At 56.2% G+C, this 20,447-nt stretch overlaps 1 protein-coding gene across 2 annotated transcripts; it reads left to right on the forward strand.

Annotated features, from left to right (window-relative positions):
- Window positions 1-2,271: 2,271 nt before the first annotated feature.
- Window positions 2,272-20,393, forward strand: Sema6b (semaphorin 6B). Of its 2 annotated transcripts, none has more exons than XM_021149330.3 (17): window positions 2,272-2,434; window positions 9,819-9,971; window positions 10,066-10,189; window positions 10,855-10,915; window positions 11,081-11,143; window positions 11,443-11,544; window positions 11,861-11,951; window positions 12,741-12,860; window positions 13,333-13,421; window positions 14,864-15,081; window positions 15,720-15,851; window positions 16,245-16,394; window positions 16,706-16,888; window positions 16,972-17,121; window positions 17,860-17,937; window positions 18,067-18,125; window positions 18,558-20,393. In XM_021149330.3, exons 2-17 carry the CDS (start codon window positions 9,848-9,850, stop codon window positions 19,472-19,474), a joined length of 2,661 nt encoding a protein of 886 aa, XP_021004989.1. In that variant the 5' UTR covers window positions 2,272-2,434; window positions 9,819-9,847; the 3' UTR covers window positions 19,475-20,393. The 2 variants fall into 2 exon arrangements, with proteins under 2 accessions (XP_021004989.1, XP_021004988.1); XM_021149329.2 differs by lacking the exon at window positions 2,272-2,434 and adding an exon at window positions 8,923-9,073.
- Window positions 20,394-20,447: the final 54 nt, after the last annotated feature.

Below are 20,447 nucleotides of genomic sequence, written 5' to 3' on the forward strand. Positions count from 1 at the left end.
GGACTCCCCCACCCCAGGGGTCAAAGGACAGAGAAGAGAAAGGGTCAGAGCACACAGCATCCCTCCCCCATCCCAGGCAGCAGTAAGCTCCGGAGACCAGCTGGGTGGACTGAGCAGTGCATCTGTCGCCCGAGCAGCTGCAGCCCCCCCCGGGGGGGGCAGCGAGGGGACTGGGGGACGCGCAAGCTCGCGTCTGCGCCTCTCAGCTGCCACCTCGGGCTGGGGGACACCCCAATCCACCCGACCCTGAGCCCCTCCCCAGTGGCCATCGCCCCCCACGTGCCTCTTGTGGGGAAGGGGCTTCAGGAGCGTCTGACGTCACGGGAGGCCTCAGCCAATCACAGCTACCCTTTGAGCAGCCCCAGGGGATTCCCTGGTCACATCCTGGACCCGGAGTGATACTGAGTACGGCGGAGTATAGATGACCCTCCCACCATCTCAAGCTTGGACTCTATGAGCGCCTGGCATAGAGAGGGAAACTGAGGCAGGGAACTGCCGGCATAGGGACCCAGGTGGCCCGTTGCAAGTTGGTTGCCCGGCTCCAAGTGGGCCCAGAGAGGGTCAGAGAGCTGCCTGGCGTCACACAGCAAGCAGGGCAGAAAAGCCTCAGATTCGCAGGAGCAAGAGGCAGCCAGAGCGAGTCTTCTTCGCTGTGCCCGGGCCCAACCTCCGCGGTCCAGAGTCTTTGAGGCCGACTGTCCCTCCTGCGGTCTCCCTAAACCCCCTCGCACCCCTGGGCCGCAAACCGGCCGTGCACAAGGTGTCGGTAGCCTCGGGCGTCCCCAAAATCCGTACTGGAATCTCTACCGCCTGGAGCAGGGCGAGAACGCAGCGCTGGCAGAAGCAAGGGAAACTGAGGCCCAGGGGGCGGGGTCTTCCTGGAGCCTCACAGCTGAGGAAAGGGGTGCTGGGGCTAACTCTGGAGGACTCAGACAAGGTCCTGTCTTCTTGACTCTCCATGGCTATCAGGTCAGCTCCTAGACCGGCTGGAGCCGGCTGGGGGAGGGCGACTTGACCTCCGGGCCGGTCTGTGAAAGAGGCGTCATTCATGACCATGGGGCCTTTGTTCAGACAGGTCTCCCTGGGGACAGGCCATCCCTGCACCCCCACTCTGCCTTGCACTCCCTGCCAAATTCACCCGTGAGCCTTCAGGGGCCCGGTGTCCCCCCTCCCCCTCTGCCACCCCCGGCGGCCACTGAGCCCTCTGCACCTTGACTTTTGCAGCCACTGGTCACCTTGACAGCCACCCTCCCATTCCCCCCCCCCGTCCCGCCCCCCTGGGTCGAAAAACATTGTTAGAGCTGCGCTCAATAAATGTTTGCCGGACAAATTGGTTCATAGGCCAAGCAGAGTAGGCTGAGAACTGGCTTCATCCTCTGCCTCAGTTTCTCCACAGAAGCTGTGTCTAGCTGATATGCAGCAAAGCTGATGGGCCACAGTGAGGTCTCAGCCTGTCGCCACAGTGGTGATACCAAGGAGTCTGCTCCAGCCCCTCAGGGTGTGCACAGGTCAGAGTTAAAATCCTGACACCCACAGACTTGGCTGTCCCGGGCAGCTCACAGTCCCAACCTTTGGTTGAGTGTCCTCAGCTGGATGGGCTGCGGGGCGGCCCTGTGAGCAGGATTCAACTCCACACATAATTACAAAAGCAGTTGTGTGTTGCTTACTGTATACTGGAGGTGCCATCAGTATACTTACTGTATTCTGAGGCAATGCCTAGCCCAATCGGAAAGAGGTTTTCATTCAGCGTCATGTCTGGGATGGGGAGGGGCTTAGGACAGAGGGAAACTGAGGCATGGAAAGAGATATCTTGATGTCCCAATGTCCCTCAGAAAGTGAGTGTTGCTGGGGCAGGCCTTTAGCCTAGACTCCCCAGGAGAGTCTGTCTTAGTCAATCAATCATTATAAATAAATAAATGAGACCTTGGTGGTTTGACTCAATGATGTCATGAGCCACCAGGACCGTGGGACCATGTCCATGAGGTTCCTGTGTGTGGGTGACTGGTCAGATGAATTGGGAATTCACTAGAATAGACCAGAAAACATCTATGAAGTGCCTACGGTATACTGGAGATGCCCAGAGTCAGAACAGCGCCCAGCTCAGTGCGGGAATCGGTGGTCTTCAGAACCACCCCAGTAGAGAGAGGTGGGAGGCAGAGAAAGGGAAACTGAGGCCAAGGATGGTGGAGGCGCCCCCTCCCGTCCGTGCTCCGCTCCTTGGTGGTCTGCTCCGGGTTTTGCGGAGCTCCGAGCTCGGGCGCTGGGGGCGGAGGTGGCGGAGCTGCGAGTCGCAGCGGCGGCAGCAGAGATGCGGCCCCGGCCGGGACACCGTGCTGCGCCCCCGCGGGAGCCGCCCGCGCGTGGGAGCCCGGGCTGAGACGCTGCGGGGCCGGGGCCGGGGCCGAGCCGAGCAGGTGCTCGGCCTGCGCTGGAGGTGAGTGCAGGGACGGACGCGGGGACGCACCTTGGACAGATGCACGGGGGACAGATGCGGCGACGGACGCAGGGACGGACGCAGGGACAGACGCAGGGACAGATGCAGGGACAGATGCAGTGGGCATGCACGCACCAGGCGCGCACAGGGCGCGGGCGCCTCGAGCAGCGGCGCTGGCTTGGGGGGCCCCCCGCGTGCGGTCGCAGCTCCAGCGCCCTGGGCGGGGCTAACGGGCTGCGCAGCGGGCGGGGATTGCAGCCAAGGCCCGGGCTCATCGCGCCGGAGCACTGACAGTGGCTTCGAATTATTGGGGTGACGGCCTACTGATGGGGGCGGGGGAGGGGGCGGGACACATAGCCGCGACCTTCCGTGGGTCCCCACGCGGCCCTGTGCACCAGCTGTTCCCAAGCTCCTGGGTACCGGCTGGTCTTCGTCCGCCGCGCAACTGACATGGGGGGGGGGGCAGTCCGCGGCCAACGCCCCCGCTGCAGCACAGCCCTAAGCTGGGCTGCCAGGCCCCCCCCTCAAAGCCTGACAATGGGACAAAGGAGCGTCTCTGGCAGCCGCGCGGGGTGGGTGCCACCGTGGCCCCCCTGGCCGACCGCGGTGCTGATTGGTCCCTGGAGCGGGGGTCACGTGCCCCATTCTGCTCTCCACTGCCGACTTTGGGGCGCCTCCCCAGGGCTGCTGCCAGGCTGAACCCCCCACCTTGGCCTCAGATGGTGAATTCTAGGCCTACAACAGCCCTGAGGTCGGGAGGGACTCCTGGGTCCCAGGTCCTCTCTGCCTGGTCTCTGTCACCGAAACCCCCAACCCCCGCCGCCTAAGGTCGGTGTCACTCTCATCTGAGGTTCCCAGGTCTCTGTCACCTGCCTGAGGTCTGTGTTGCTCCCCATCTGAGGTCTGTGTTGCTCTCCAGGTCTCCGGCACCCTGGCAGGTCTGTGTCACACTGCCTGACATCTGTGTCACCCCCAACTTCTTATTTTTTACCTGCTCAATGCCCCAACCCCAAACTGAATGTGATGGAGTTGGGAACCCCAATATTGCAGGCCAACAAGCTTTGGGTGGAGGAGGATGGCCCTGGGGACAGAATGGCTGGAGGGACTGGCCAGAGCGCCTCTGCCTGGTTACAACGTGCCTTTCTTTCTCTGTATCTTGGACTCGGGTTTTCTGGCTGATTTTCAGGGTGCACGATTGCCTGCGGGCTATTTACAGAGGTTAGAAGTAGGAGAGGTTTAAGGTTCAAGGCCTGGACCTAGACATGGCCTAATATTGTCTGGCCTGGCTTTCTGGCTGGGTGGCCACTGCTCCCCACTTGGTAGATGGCAGTCTGGGGGTGTCTTGCATCTTGTATTTGTGTCCATCAGCAATGGTTCGGTGGGCGGGAGGAGGTGGGGAAACTGAGGCACTGAGTGCCAATTGGGGCTTTCCTGTATTGTGAGGCCCTGAGTTCCACATCAAGAGAGGGAGCTCTGCTCTTTCCATGAATTGAAAACCGAGTGCTCGCGAGTCCCTGTGCCTTCTGAGGGTGGCTCTGGGTGTCTCAGGCACTGGCAGGAAGTGGATTGGAACTTTTAGCTCCTCTGTGCGTTCTGGGGCAGGTGGTCAGTCTCTGTGCAGCCTCCTCGGGACAGGGTCGGCCTGCTCCTCACTCCTCTGCGTGTGTCCCAGGGCCTCCTGCTCCTCCATCCTCCGGGACTTTCAGCCCTAGTCCTGTCCGTCTGTCCGTCTGCCTGTCTGTCCATTGGCAGAGGGCAGGCAGGCGGCTGCCCTTGGAGGAGGTGACGTCAGCCTGCGGCCAGGTGAGTGGAACAGAAAGGTGACTGGCGTCTCCTGGGAAGACGAGTGTCCTGAGCTGACCCTGGGTGTGGCCCTGGAGGGGGCAGCTGAGAGCACGGACTCTGCCACTGAGCTGGGAAGTGGGAGTACTTCCCAGGGTGGTTGAACTTTCTGAAGTGGGAGGAGACGCTAAGGCTGGTGAAGCAGGAGTTTCATCTCCAGGGCTACACAGAGCCAGGGAGGGAGGTAGAGGAAGCGAGGAGATGGCGAGGCCTCCGGGCTCGCGGGCCTCGAGGAAGGGCTGCTGGGAGCCGGGGCACTGGCGCGAGGCTGCGGCTTCCTGGGACCAAGAGTGGGTAGGTGACTTTTAACTCAGATGAGAGGCCAGTCCGGCTGAAGACTACATTTCCCAGGATGCTCTTGGCTCAGAACCAAGGAACTTCTTGACTGCTTTTAGGAGCCTTAAGGGGGATTATGGTTTTCTAGGACGGGGTGGGGGTGAAGGTGGGGGTGGGGTGGGGTGGGGTCTCGGGTGATCAGGGAAGTCAGTCAGTCAACAAGCATTCTCAGTGGCTCCTGTGTGCCTGTGTGCCATGGTCTGTGTCTGGCTCAGACAGCAAGCCTAACTTGTCTATTTCTTCCTCAAGGCAGATCCTAGTTCACTCTGCTGTTTACAGCTGGGGCTGGAGTGGAGGGAGAAACTGAAGCTAGGGAATGTTTGATTCTGCGCTGTGGCTAGGGGAAGGTGGCATGGAGAAGAGGCACTGCAGCTAGAGCTATGACGGATGTGTAGAAGTTGGGTGGGAGTTGGTCATATATTTTCTGATACACAAGAGGCAGCAAAGAGCCCTTGCCAGGATGTGGCTCTTCGCCCAGTAGCAGCAGCCCTTGCATCAAACCTGCCCTCTCTGAGTCTCAGTTTCTCCATGTGTAAAACAGAGCCAATGGCCAGGTTTGACAGGGCCTGTCCCTATCAACATGGCTGTAGAATTCACAGCCATGCCAACCTAGTACACCAGTACCCAGCACCTTGAAGACGGGAGCATGGATGGTGCAGCTGGAGAGGAGGTTTTAGAGCCGAGGGCTGGAAGGGTCATGAGGAATAACCCTGCAGCAGAGACGCAGCCATGCAGAGACCCCAGGGACCACAGCTGTGCAAAGGCCCCAGTTGCACGATGCAGCTTGGTGCGGTGGAGGAGGCCCCTATGGCTGGGAACAGGGACCGTGGCTCTGGGCTAGAGGACTGTGGCTGCAGGTATGGACACTGGGGACTGCACGATCTGGGGATATCTTCATCTCTAGTGGGTCCCTGTGGGTGGGCTTCAGCTTCCTCAGCAGTGAAAAGTCAGACCAGTCACTACCACTGGTACTTAGGTAGATGTCTTCTGACATCTACCACAGGGCTCAGAACACAGCAGATGCTCTAAATCTGATCTGGGAACACAGTAGGTGCTCCATAAGTGTCTGCTGTGGATTGTCTTAAAAGTTCTGGTTCGTAGGTTCTGAGAAGACACGTTCCCTGAGGTCACCCTCACGGTGACTGGGCTTGACTCTTACCAATGGACGGTTCTTACATCCATGTTATTCTGCCTATGTGTCTGCCATTGTTGACTCACATGGGACCCCTGATCCACTCTGACCCCAGGATCTTACCCCAGGGACCTATTTCCTGCCTTTGTCTTCTTCAGGCTCTTTGGCCGGTACTTCCTGTTCCCCGAAGTCCTTGGCAAGGCCCCGGCTGCCTGTCACCCTGCATATCTTAGGTGTCCTCATATCAGACACAAAGGTGGAGACTGAATGGTCATGTGTTAGGTAGAGGTGGGTTCGAAGGCCCCTGCAGGACAGAGGCACCTTACTCTTCTCTCTGCCCCACCATCCACTGAAATGTGTTGTGTGACTTTGGCCAAGTAGTGCAACCTCTCTGAGCTCTGTATTTTCCATGGTCTCAAGGCTGGTGTGGGCATGAAGTGGGTTCACACCCATGGGGAACTTTGCACAACATTTATTGACTAGCTTCTGTATATCTGCTGTAGTGCCAAAGCCTAGGTATCTATGACAGGATAAAACCCTTGGCCATGTTGGCCTACGGTCGGGCTCAGGAAGTCTGGGGTGAGCATGTCTTTGCCAGGGTTCCTGCTTTCAGATATTTATTGGTGACTGTTGTGTTAGGCTCAGGGATTTAGCAGTGACCACCAGGGCAGACCCTCCCTTCCTGGAGGACATACTAAGCTCAGAGATACCCTTATTGCTAAACAACTATTGTGTATACTTTCGTATACATTTTGATAACTTACTGAGGGTGGGCGCAGGTCCTGCAGGCTTGTCTTGTGGATGGGGAAACTGGGGCTCCAGTAATGAGGAACCCTGCACAGGTTCATGCTGAGGGGCACACAAGGCTGAGCCCCCTTTCCTGCTGTGCCAAGTAGGGCCTGAGAAGCAGCTGGAGGGGAGCTGTAAGGAGAGCCGGTAACCAGACCAGGCCAGCTCAGGGGCCCTGCTGTCCCACAGTCACTCGATCCCCCTGGGGACACCAGCAGTGCAGCCAGAACCCTGGGGCAGTGGGCCTGCAGGGAGCACTCTGCTGTAGAGGAGGAGGAGGAGGCAGAGGATTACAGTCAGCAGAGGGTCTCTGTGTCCTCCCGCAGAGCCCAGAGGAGCCCAGGGTAGTGGCATCTGGGCCTGGGGTCACAGGCCAGGTGAGAGAGGGGATGACCATGGAAAGCAAGACTGTGATTTGCTTGGTGTCTGTGGAATGGTGAGGAGGAACCCTTACACAGCACCTCAGCCCCCATGAAACAAGAAGGACCGAAGTTAGAGTCAAAGCAGAACTTGCCTAAAGAGGCCCGAGGATCGGGGTTGAGGTCTGCCCTGGCCCTTGGGGCACTGAGTGGCTAAAGAAGATTGTAGAATAACTATCAACTAGGGGTGTTCTGCCTCTCAGGGGATGGTTTTGACATCGGGGACATTTACAGTTGTCACAGGAACCTGGCACGCAGTGCGTAGCAGCCAGAGTCCAGGAAGTGGCCATTTTCAGTCACAGGTCAGTGGCAGAGCTGTTAGGGTTTGCATGAGAACCATAGGTACTGTTGTTCCATCCCACGTCCTGGGCCTCGGTTTCCCCACACAGCCAATGAATTGGGCTGTCTCCTGAGTCTCTGGAAGCCACTGGTGGTGGAGCGGGGTTCACAGGCAGATGCTGGGGGTACACCCTGAGACAGGTGTCAACACAGGTGTGGGTCGCCCTCTCACACCTGGGACATTTGCCTGGGGTGGAACACACACCTGGGAGCATGTAGGTAGTCTGACTTTCTGGGGACTCTCGGGGAGGGATTGGCCTGGGTGAGTAGACAGTGGGTGTGTGGCAGAGGACTGGAGGACACTGAGGTGGGTAGGGCTCAATGCTAAGTGTTGATCATTTATTCATATACAACAAGCGATTATTGAGCACCAAAGGTCTACCTGGCCCTAGGAGAGCCACGCGCGCCTGGTTGCTGCCCCCCAGAGCATCAAGCTTGTGCAAAGGCCCTGGGGCGGGGCAGAGTGCTGTGGGAAGATTAGGGAGGGAGGCAAAGGACCTAAAGGGAGGAGGGAGGCTGGGGTAGATTGGCAGGGCTGAGGGCAAAGGAGGAACGCGGCGCTCGCAGGCGCCCCCTCGTGTCCATAGTGTGAGGGCAGGGAGGACATGGCGGCGGAGCCAGCCTGGGCGTTGATGGAGAAGAGAGGCCCACGGTTTTACTTCCATTTGCTGTGTGCTGGAGAACTTTGTGGTGGAGTCGAAAATGTGTCACACCTGTGGTGTGAACCTGCGGCTGTGGGGGATTAGGCTGCGAGGAAGTTAGGCAGTGTGACAGGGAGGGGGCGTGACGGAGGCGTCCAGTGCGGTGCCATGGAAGGGCTTTGGCATGCAGGGATGCTGCAGCGTGTCTGAGACGGGGTTAGAACCCTGAGTTCAATGGTGACGCTTGAAGACTCAGCCCGCCATAGCCAGGAGGGGTGGGGGCATGGCTGAGGATCAAGCGATCATGGAGGATGGAGTGCCAGCAGGACGAGGTGATTCAGGGCTCAGGGGTGGATCTCAGGAAGGTTGAGGTCAGCCTGATTTACATAGTAAGATTTTGTCTCAAAATATTTTATATTTATGATTCTATTTTATTTTGGGGGGGAGGGGCAGAGGCTGTCGTTGAACCCAGAGTTCCTCAAAGCAGCTCCTGTGGTGGCTGAGTCTGGAGCTAGAGAATCGAACCTTGTCCCCTGAAGAAAAGTCAAAGAGTTGGGGGCGTGGCTTGTGGGTTGAGCCGCTCCCTTCCCCTCAAGTCCCCCCAATGATGGACTGGGACCGGGGACAGGAGTGGAGCCCTACCTAGAATCCCCCGGTGATGGGCTGGGGGCGTGGTCTGGAGTGGAACCCTGCCTAGAATCCGCAATGAGAGTCTGGGGACTGTAGCCTGGGGTTAGGATGGCCACAATGCAGAAGTCAGCCTCCTGGAATCTGGGGTCATGGGGCGGGTACAGGGGGACAGCACAGGGGAGGAGCCAGCTTAGGAAGCTCAGAAGGAAGTAGGCTCATGTCCCAGAACACACGTACTCTGAGTCACAAATCCTGGAAGCCAGGGTCAGGCAGAGGAAGCCGTGCAAGGTCTTCCTGTTTTTTGGCCCTGACCGTTAGAACAGGGGCTGATGTTCTCTCCATCATCCCCACCCACTGTGGCTTCTGATCTCCAAGACACAAGGTCAGGGGTAGGCTGGGAGACATCTCTGCTGCCTGGATGGGGAAACTGAGGCCCAGAGTTTGTTGGAGATTGACGAAGCTTCTGAGAAACCCATGTGGGGTGTCTCGAATTGGACTGTACTCCTTTCTGGTAGGGAGGCGCTGCCCTGTCCTGGGGCCCCTAGGTTTGGAGGGCTGGGATCCTGCATGTTTTCACACACCTCAGGATTCCTCACTTATGAATGAGAGCAGAAGGAAGTCGTCCAAGGGGACAGGAAGTCAAACCCACCAGCGACACTAAGGCCCCTGCACGCTGCGATGTTCTACGACTCCCATTGCTAATGATGTGGTGTATAAAATGCCAAGGGCTTTTAATTCTGTTATGTTTTCTTCTGCCTTTGAATTGGAAATACGGTCCCTCTTTGTGTGTTGGTTCTAATTTTGTGGCCATTTGGTTTTATCGTGGGGTCTTGCTATGCAGACCAAGCTGTCCTAGAATTAATGATGCTCCTGCCTCAGCCTCTCCAAGACTGGGATGACAGGCCTATGCCACAACGCCAGGTTCTAAGGCTTTTCGCGTTTTCATTTGAAGGGTTTTTTAAAAAAATGCTTTTTGAGATTGGATTTTTAAACGCATGTTTTAAGATAATATCCATTATTGTAATTCTCGTGATTAATTTTTAATTACCTAATGCATTTTCAGTTGCAGCTATTTCCTGAGAATTTTACTCACATGTGGTCTTAAAGTCGCTTGTTAATTAAACAACGTCTGAGAGTCGTTCTTATTATCAATGTTATTTTTATTCTGGGAGGGAGGAAGGGAGGGACTCGCGTGCCCCCTACCGGCCTATTATGAAACTGCAGGCCGCTCCACTCACCGCCCTCCTGGCTTGTAGGTGTCATCTGTGGTCATCCGGTCCTCACCATGTGGACCCCGCGAGTGCCCCCTCCACGCCCGGCCCTGCCGTTTTTCCTGCTGTTGCTCCTGGGGGTCACCTATGGCCTTTTCCCAGAAGAACCACCTCCACTCAGCGTGGCTCCCAGGGACTGTGAGTCTGGGGAGAAATGGGCAGGGGTGTGTCAGGGTCCCTGGTACACAGGATCTTGTTTCCAAACGAATCCTCCTTCCACTCCCTCCCTTAGACTTGAGCCACTATCCCGTGTTCGTGGGCAGCGGGCCTGGTCGTCTGACCCCTGCGGAGGGTGCTGAGGACCTCAACATCCAGAGAGTGCTACGTGTTAACAGGACACTCTTCATTGGGGACAGGTATGCAAATGTTGGGGCCCCAGAATAGCACATTTGAGGGGTCCATGATGGGCCTTGGCTGGAAAGTGTGACCCCATAGTGCTAAATGCTGAGTTTCCAGGGTATTCAACGCTGTTTTAAGGCTATTGAGCACTGAGTTTTAAAGGTGCTGTTGTGTGGTGTTTGTTTGTTTGTTTGTTTGTTTGAGGTAGAATTTCTCTGTGTAGTCCTTGCTGTCCTGGAACTCACAGAGATCCCCCTGCCTCTACTCCTGAGTGCTGGGATTAAAGGCATGTGCCACCACCACCCGTGATGCATGTTAGGGACAATGTCTAGGGCACAATTTACTGGGCATCTAGACAGAGTGATGGAGGGGAACCCAAAAGAGAACTTGGTCTTGAACCCATAAAAGTGACTCAGTGCTCACATGCTCCCACTGCTGGCGGTTTCTCAAAGCTGGGTCCATGCTGAGGCCTGGATGTATCTAAGCTGTGAAGTTAAAGGCTAGACATGGTGACAACATGCAGACTGAGAAAGGGGTGGGTGTGGGATAGATTTCAAAGGCAGAAATCACAATGCAGACCAGGAGTGATTGGGTGCCAGATGGATACTGTGATTGGACGAAGGTGGTAGGGTCCCCTCCCCCTCCCTCTCCCCCCAATCTCACGCACCATGCTCTCCTGCAGAGACAACCTGTACCAAGTAGAACTGGAGCCATCCACATCCACGGAGCTGCGGTATCAGAGGGTGAGGAAGAAGGACCATATGGGGGTGGAGGTGCGGGTGGGGGTGGGGCGGAGCTCTTCGAGGGGAGGTGGAGTCCAGGGTGGACTTGGCTGGGAGGAGGGATCTGAAGGATGCTGAGGGCTACACTCCCCTCACCACACTTTTTTTTTTTTTTTTTTTTGGTAGAAGCTGACCTGGCGCTCCAACCCCAGTGACATCGATGTGTGTCGGATGAAGGGCAAGCAAGAGGTTAGAGGGACCTGTCCTTGTCGCCTATCCCCATCCTACCCTCCCTGGCCATATTCCTAGCTGGGTCTCAGACTTCCCTGCAGCCTTGGGGTGATTCTTCCCACCTCAGAGGAGGAGGTTATTGTTGTGTTCAAGGACAGGTGCCTCAGTTGCTACACCCAATCTCCCCAGGCCACACCCAACCTCCTTCATCCCACGGGAATAGCCTTGGGTCTGCTTTGACTGAGCTCCCAGCCTGAGCCACAAGCCTAGGGGCCAGGCAACGCCCTCTGCACTTACTTTCTTCTTCCCCACCCTAGGGTGAGTGTCGGAACTTTGTCAAGGTGCTCCTGCTTCGCGACGAGTCCACGCTGTTCGTGTGCGGCTCCAATGCATTCAATCCCATCTGCGCCAATTACAGTGTGAGTCTCAGCCCTTCCTTCTGAGACCCCAGGGATCTGCCTCACCCTCCATGTCCCCTGAGTCTCCTCCCAGCCATGTACACCCCTGTGCTAGGTTTGCCAGGCTTGTCCCACATCTCTTGCGGGGCTGATGACAATAGACTTGGGCCCATTTCACAGACACGAAACTGAGGTCCAGAAAGGTTAATTGCCTGGCCAGAATCACACAGTAACTCAGTGTGAAGCTAGGGTTCTGCCTGGAGTGGCGGACTGGGGAACCCCGGAGCTGCCAGGCAGAGTGAGGAGATGTATTGCTTAGATTCTGTCCTCCCTGCAGATGGACACACTGCAGCTTCTTGGTGACAGCATCAGCGGTATGGCCCGCTGCCCCTATGACCCCAAACATGCCAATGTCGCCCTCTTCTCAGGTGAGTGGTCTCTGCTGTTGACATGTCCACTCCCAAGAGAGCTATTTTCCATTCCTAAAATCCTGGTCACTCAGAGGCATCTGGGAAATGGGCAGAATCTAAGAGGACCTGGTCAGGGTCAGGGTCAGGATGGTGGCTAGTCTGAGCTGGAGGAAGAAATTTAGCCTGGGATCAAGGTTCAACTGGATTTAGTCTCATCCTGTATGAGGACTCAGCCTGGGATTCAGACTCATTCAGTTGTAGGATCATGATGGGATCCAGGCTCAGCTTCTTGACAGTCCTCACTAGGCTGAGGTTCTAATTTTTGCTCCTGCCCACTCTGGTCTTTCTATTAGGATTCTTGTGGTTGTTGTTGTTGTCGTCTGGACCTTCTCTCTCTCTCTCTCTTTTTTTTTTTTTTTTTTTTTGGTTTTTTGAGACAGGGTTTCTCTGTGTAGCCCTGGCTGTCCTGGAACTCACTCTGTAGACCAAGCTGGCCTCGAACTCAGAAATCCACCTGTCTCTGCCTCCTGAGTGCTGGGATTAAAGGTGTGTGCCACCACGCCCAGCTCTGGACCTTCTCTTATTGTTGCTGTTGTTATGATTTTCTGAGATAGGGTTTCTCTGTGTAGCCCTAACTGTCCAGGAACTCACTCTGTAGACCAGGCTGGCCTCAAACTCACAGAGATCCATCACCTTTGCCTCTTGAGTGCTGGGATTCAGGCCTGTGCTACGATGCCTGGCTTCTCTCTCGGCCTTCCCAGTCTAATCCCAATCTGCTTGCCTCACGCCCTACCCTGCAATGTCCAGATGGGATGCTCTTCACAGCCACGGTGACTGACTTCCTAGCCATCGACGCTGTTATCTACCGCAGCCTTGGGGACCGGCCCACACTGCGCACAGTAAAGCACGACTCCAAGTGGTTTAAAGGTGAGGTTCTTGTAGGGGTGACATTTACCTGACAGCCCCAGCAAAAATAAGAGTCCCAGAGATCAGGAAAGAAGAGGCTGGGACCTTGTTTTTGGAATCTGCTGGTCCTTTTAAAGATGAAACTAGGTGGAAGATGTTGGTGTAAAGTGGAGCCTGCTGGTAGCGGGTGGCTGCAGAACCTGAAGTAGGACAGGACAAGAAACTGTGGAGCTGAACTCTCCACCAAATAGGGAGAAATTTTGCAGAATGGCAGATTGCATGGCAGTGGTGGACATGATGATTTTTTTTTAACTTATGACCCCACTCACCCCCCCCAAAAAAAACCAAACTGGGCACAGTTCATTTTGGCTAAGTGACCACTCTAAGTCTCTTCCTAATAAAAAGCACAGCTCACAGTCTGCTCTGTTGACATTCAGAGCCCCAGAGACTCCTTCGTGATGAATAAGGCTATATCCCAACCTTCTCTCAACAGAGCCGTACTTTGTGCATGCGGTGGAGTGGGGAAGCCACGTCTATTTCTTCTTCCGGGAGATCGCCATGGAGTTTAACTATCTGGAAAAGGTTACACTGCAACCTCAAGATGCTTGGGCACAGGACATTAGCTGAGTGGCTCAGGCAGGGAAGGTGGACAGAAGGTCTAATCCATGAACTTCACCCGGGTTGGAGGAACCAGTCTTCACATAGTGTCCCCTCCAGTGAGGACCGATCTATGGGGCTGAAAGACATTTAAGGAGGAGCTGAAGAGCTTGAAGGCTTTGTAGAGAATAGTGTTGGACACATTGATATCATGTGGTCCCACAGTTCCTGTCCATCATGCATCCCTCAACACTGTCTCACTGACACATGACCCAAGTATTTATTCTCTAGCCCTTCCCAGAGCCATTAGCCTGAGTTTGGCCACAGTCCATCCACCTTCCCATCCATCCATCCATCCAACCATAAAATCTATCCATCCATCCATCCAACCATAAATCCATCCATCTATCCATCCATCCATCCATAAATTCATCCATCCATCCATCCATCCATTCATCCATCCATTCATCCATCCATAAATTCATCCATCCATCCATCCATCCATCCATCCATCCACCCACCCATCCATTCATTCATAAATCCATCCATCCATCCATCCATCCATCCATAAATCCATCTATCCATCCATCCATAAGTCCATCCATCCATCTATCTGTCCATCCATAAACCCATCCATTCATAAACCCGTCCATCCATCCATCCATCCATCCATTCATCCATCCATCCATCCATCCATAAATCCATCTATCCATCCATCCATAAGTCCATCCATCCATCTATCTGTCCATCCATAAACCCATCCATTCATAAACCCGTCCATCCATTCATCCATCCATCCATCCATCCATCCATCCATCCATCCATTCATCCATCCATCCATCCATAAATTCATCCATCCATCCATCCATCCATTCATCCATCAATCCATCTATCCATCCATCCATCCATCCATAAACCCATCCATCCATCCACCCACCCATCCATTCATTCATAAATCCATCCATCCATCCATCCATTCATCCATAAATCCATCTATCCATCCATCCATAAGTCCATCCATCCATCTATCTGTCCATCCATAAACCCATCCATTCATAAACCCGTCCATCCATCCATCCATCCATCCATCCATCCATCCATCCATTCATCCATCCATCCATAAATCCATCTATCCATCCATCCATAAGTCCATCCATCCATCTATCTGTCCATCCATAAACCCATCCATTCATAAACCCGTCCATCCATCCATCCATTCAGAAACTCATCCACTCACCCATCCATCCTCCCACACATTTATGTTTTGCACTGTCACCCGTGCCACCCCTATCCTTGCTGCCTGGCATCCAGAGTGCAGGTCTCCCTCAGTCCTTTGTAAGAGAAGTTCCCCTGTCTGGCATGGCAGGCAGTAGCCATTTCTACATCCTGCTAACTCAGGGTGTTCCTGGTGCCTGCTGCTTGTCCAGGTGGTGGTGTCTCGAGTGGCCCGTGTGTGCAAGAATGATGTGGGTGGCTCGCCACGAGTGCTGGAGAAGCAGTGGACTTCCTTCCTGAAGGCCCGGCTCAACTGCTCAGTGCCAGGGGATTCACACTTCTACTTCAACGTCCTGCAGGCTGTGACGGGCGTGGTGAGCCTGGGTGGTCGTCCGGTGATCCTCGCTGTCTTCTCAACTCCTAGTAACAGGTCAGCCCTTGCAGCAGGGGCCCACTGCGGGTGTTTGTTGGCCAGAATCCCAGTGTTCACACACTAGTCGGCAAATATTCTTTACTGTCCTGTGTTGGGCAGCATTGGTCCCAGGAGACCTCCATGCCAATCTGGGGCCAAAGAATGAAAGAGACACTGGAGTCCTCTCACCCTACAGGACATGGCAGGAAAGGCTCCTGAAGGAGGGACACTGGGGTGTGGAAGGGGGAAGTACATGAGAAGGGTCCAAGACTGTGCTAGTCAGAGGAAGGAGGCTTATGTGGCAGGTGTGGAGCGATCAAGGAATGTGTTAGAATTATGGAAGATTGCACGGTGGCACAGGGCCTAGACTTGGGTCTGAGAGCATGAGGAAGCCATGGACAAATGGGGATCAGCAAGCATGGCCTCTGGGCACTAAATATTTAGGAACTTACTAAATACTCAGTGAGAACTGAGAACGTGAAAAAACCCAGGGCAGAGGGTCTAGGGAAGCCAGCCGCACAGTGGTCCAACCTGGGGATGTTCTGGAGGTGGAGTGGCTTGTGTTGCTCAGATGAGAGAAAGAGCAGGGGGACCCAGAGATGGTGCCACCCCCACACAACTCAGCACTGCCTCACCACCACCCCCGCCCCCTGCAGCATCCCCGGCTCAGCCGTCTGCGCCTTTGATATGAACCAAGTGGCTGCTGTGTTTGAAGGCCGCTTCCGGGAGCAGAAGTCACCTGAGTCAATCTGGACACCAGTGCCTGAAGACCAAGTGCCACGGCCCAGGTGACAGTGACTTCTGTCTTTACAGAGTCCTACAGTAGCTGGTTTGGGGGAGGTCAGCTCAGTGTCAGGTCAGGAGACAATGGAGGGAAACAAGTTTGTGGAGGAAGACACGAGGAAGCCATCATGAAGGGCCAGGCAGTCAATGCTCATCATTTGTTGAGGGCAGAGGGCAAGTGTGGGCAAAGACCCTGGAGTAGAGGGCATGGCCTGTGTGAGGCCCAGGCAAATCAGATCAGAAAGTACAGAGGTCCTGAGGCTACAGTGAGTCAGACCATGGAAACCCTAAGAGTGGGGAGTCATTCAAACCAGGTCCCAAGATGCCCCAGTGAATCAGGGCCTCATTGTGGGGTCCTGGCATCCTCCCTGATGCTGACGCTCCTCATCTTCCCCCAGGCCCGGGTGCTGCGCGGCACCTGGCATGCAGTACAATGCGTCCAGTGCCCTCCCTGACGAGATCCTCAACTTTGTAAAGACCCACCCACTGATGGACGAGGCAGTACCCTCCCTGGGTCACTCGCCGTGGATTGTGAGAACTCTGATGCGGTCAGTGCTGGGGAGGAGGGCATCCCAGTACTTCATGGTGGGGGGTAATGGGTCTCAATCAAGGGCCTTCATTTACTGTGGGATATGCTGGGCAAAGGTAGCTCCTGCAAAGAAGCAGGGAGCACAGCCCTTGCCAAGGGCCTGAGGCAGGACACAGCATGACCTTTTCATGTCATGTACACCAGTGTATATCTGTTGGTGTGTACTTGTGTAACGACTTCTGTACCCCACAGGTCAAGGGATGTGTGATACCTGGGCTAGGAGGCCAGCTTCAGGATTAACCTGACCTCCAAGTCCATCTTGTGTTCCAGGCACCAGCTGACCCGAGTGGCTGTAGATGTGGGTGCGGGTCCATGGGGCAATCAGACAATAGTCTTCCTTGGCTCCGAGGCTGGCACAGTCCTCAAATTTCTTGTGAAGCCCAACGCCAGTGTCTCAGGGACCACAGGGCCCAGCATCTTTCTGGAGGAGTTTGAGACCTACCGGCCAGACAGGTCTGAGGATAAGCAGGGAGGTGGGAGTGGCCAGCTGAACAGCAGGCTGGGCACACCAGCCTCACTTCACCCTGTGTGCCTAGGTGTGGACGACCCAGCAGTGCTGGGGAGTGGGGGCAGCGACTTCTCAGCCTGGAGCTGGATGCAGCCTCAGGGGGCCTGCTGGCAGCCTTCCCCCGCTGTGTGGTTCGTGTTCCTGTTGCCCGTTGCCAGCTGTACTCGGGATGCATGAAGTGAGTGCAGCCCACAAGGCTGGTACAGGGCGGGAGGGGGGGAGGGCAAAGGAAACGAGTTGTTGTCACGTGTTGTTGAAAAGCTTTATTCACTGGAGGTAATCGAAGGCAGAAGTCACAGCTATGCAAAGGCCCTGGGGCAGGATGCAGCCTGTATTGGAGGAGCAATGGGGAGGCTGGGAGGCTGCTTCAGGAAGGATGGACTCTGTAGGCTCCCAGCCCAGCCTCGTAGCAATGCTTCAGAACTGAGCATCCATTTTCTTTCTTTCTTTCTTTCTTTCTTTCTTTCTTTCTTTCTTTCTTTCTTTCTTTCTTTCTTTCTTTCTCTCTCTCTCTCTCTCTCTCTCTCTCTCTCTCTCTCTCTCTCTCTCTCTCTCTCTCTCCCTTCCTTCCTTCCTTCCTTTCTTTCTTTTTTTGGTTTTTTTTTGGGGGGGGTTGGGTTTTTTGGTTTGGTTTGGTTTGGTTTTTCGAGACAGGGTTTCTCTGTGTAGCCCTGGCTGTCCTGGAACTCACTCTGTAGACCAGGCTGGCCTCGAACTCAGAAATTCACCTGCCTCTGCCTTCCAAGTGCTGGGATTGCAGGCATGCACCACCACTGCCCAGCGAGCATCCATTTTCTTGTGTAAAAATCGAAGAGAAAGTATTCTGGGCCTCCAAGACTCACTCTGAGCTGGCCACAGCTGCGGTGACTAGAAGCTACATGGCCCAGGTCCCCTGAGCAGCTGTGTTCTGTCCTAGGAACTGTATTGGCAGCCAGGATCCATACTGCGGGTGGGCCCCCGATGGCTCCTGCATCTTCCTCAGACCAGGAACTAGGTATGAGAACAGGGGACACGTGGGGCTTATCTAACAACCCATGGTCCGTGTTCCCTTCTCTGTGCCAGGCTTGGTATATATAAAGACCTCTGTGTTGAGTCTACTTCTGTCCCCTTCTCCCCACCCCAGTGCCACGTTTGAGCAAGATGTGTCCGGGGCCAGCACCTCTGGCTTAGGTGACTGCACTGGTAAGCTGAGAAAGGGACTCCTCTGTGTGCTGTGTGACACAAGCCAGAGACTCTCAGTCCTGGAGATGGAGGGTGGACACTCAATCCTGGGGATGGAGGGAGACTTCCTTAGTTAGATGGGAGCCATGGAAAGCTGAGCTCACTCAGTGCTCACGGTCGCCCTCTGGTGGCTGCTGCGAGGAAGGGTGAAAATGAGATTCACCTAATAGAAAGATTCCAGGAAAAAAAAAAAAACAAAAAAAACAAAAAACAAAAAACACGCAAAAGGGTCATGGCATAGAGTCCTTGCCTAGAATCCCCTTGTGAGAGGCATGAGGCGTGTCTGGATGGAACCCCGCCTAGAATAGAGCCTGGCTCAGTGCCTATCTAGCACCAATCAGACTGGTTTCCAAGGCGGGAATGCACTGCCACCTTCTCCCCATCTGTCCCCAGGACTCTTGCGCGCCAGCCTCTCAGATGACCGCGCAGGGCTGGTGTCGGTGAACCTGCTAGTGACGTCCTCGGTGGCGGCGTTCGTGGTGGGTGCCGTGGTGTCCGGTTTCAGTGTAGGCTGGTTCGTGGGTCTCCGCGAGCGGCGGGAGCTGGCCCGGCGCAAGGACAAGGAGGCCATCCTGGCGCACGGCGGCAGCGAGGCAGTTCTGAGCGTGAGCCGACTAGGCGAGCGCAGGGGGACCGGGCCCGGGGGTCGTGGAGGAGCCGGCGGCGGTCCCGGAGGTCCCCCGGAGGCCCTGCTGGCCCCGCTTATGCAGAATGGCTGGACAAAGGCAGCGCTGCTGCATGGTGGCCCTCACGACCTGGACACGGGGCTGCTGCCCACCCCAGAGCAGACGCCTCTACCCCAGAAACGCCTGCCCACGCCACACCCACATGCCCACGCCCTGGGGTCTCGAGCCTGGGACCACAGCCACGCGCTGCTGTCGGCCTCAGCCTCCACCTCCTTGCTCTTACTGGCGCCCGCCCGCGCCTCCGAGCAGCCCCCGGTGCCGGCCGAGCCGGGCCCGGAATCTCGCCTCTGCGCCCCCAGATCCTGCCGGGCCTCTCACCCAGGCGACTTCCCGCTCACGCCCCACGCCAGCCCGGACCGCCGGCGGGTGGTGTCCGCACCCACGGGCCCCTTGGACCCTTCGATGGGCGACGGCCTGCCCGGGCCATGGAGCCCACCTGCAACCAGCAGCCTGCGGAGGCCGGGTCCCCACGGGCCCCCCACAGCCGCCCTGCGGCGCACACACACATTCAACAGCGGCGAGGCTCGGCCCGGGGGTCATCGTCCTCGCCGCCACCCACCCGCGGACTCTACACACTTGCTGCCCTGCGGGACGGGCGAGCGGACTGCACCCCCGGTACCCTAGGCCAGGCGGATGCCTCGACGGTGCCAACCACAGCGACCCGGGCGCCAGTCCAGGTCACCGAGCCCTACTGGCGCCGAGTGGGGCGCGTTTGTTCCTCACCCACGCGCGTGGGGATCCCCTCGCCACAGGGAAGCACAAGAACCCCCTCCATCCCGGAGGATGCAGGACACGAAGCCCCGGGGTGGGCGGGAGGAGGCTGACCTTTTACCTGCGCATAGACTTTGATTTTTGTTTATTTTGAGTTTTTTTTTTTTCTAAGAAATTGCACAGCCCCATTCTTACTTGGGGTGGCGGCCGGGGTGGGGGGTGAGGACGTGGGGTGAGGGGAGGCAGCTGCAGACATGAGCCTTCCCGCCTCAACACATCCTCCGTAGAAGGGACCCCCTCCCCGCTCCTGGGTCCCTGCCTGTGTGGGTGTGTGTCCGTGTGCATGGCCTGTTTGTGTGCAAGGGCCCAGGACAGAAGTATGTGTGCGTGTGTGTGTGTGTGCGTGTGCGTGTGAGACAGGGCCGCCGTGGGTGTGCGTGTGTGCGACTCAGAATGTGGGTGGTGGCGCCCTCAGAGACCCTGGCATTGGCTGAGCCAATGTTGGGCCTTCTGAAAAGAAGCCCAGGGGATGGGGCCTTCGAGGTGCCGGTTTGGAGTTCAAATCCTGCTCCTGCAGAGGGGACCTGGGGGTCCAGGCTGGGAGATGGGGGAACCTGCTTCTAAAGGGCTTGTGGGGGTTTTGGGAGGGTGGAGGTGGGCAGACGCCCCTGTAAATACAGCCCTGGGGTGGTCAGAGAGGCCCATGCCACCCGTCCCCACTTGTGACATCCCCTTTGACCACCAGCTGACCATGCATGCCACGTGGCCAGCTGAGTCCAGGACCCTCCCCAGCCCTATCCCCATCAATAAAACTCTGTTTACATCCACCGGCCCCCTTGACTCTGGGTCAGCTGTTTGTTGGGGTGATTGGAAATACTTGGGAAGG

The sequence above is a fragment of the Mus caroli genome, unplaced genomic scaffold (genome assembly GCF_978045245.1).
Source record: "Mus caroli unplaced genomic scaffold, Mus_caroli_1 scaffold_18, whole genome shotgun sequence".
In the NCBI taxonomy this organism is placed as follows: Eukaryota; Metazoa; Chordata; class Mammalia; order Rodentia; family Muridae; genus Mus; species Mus caroli.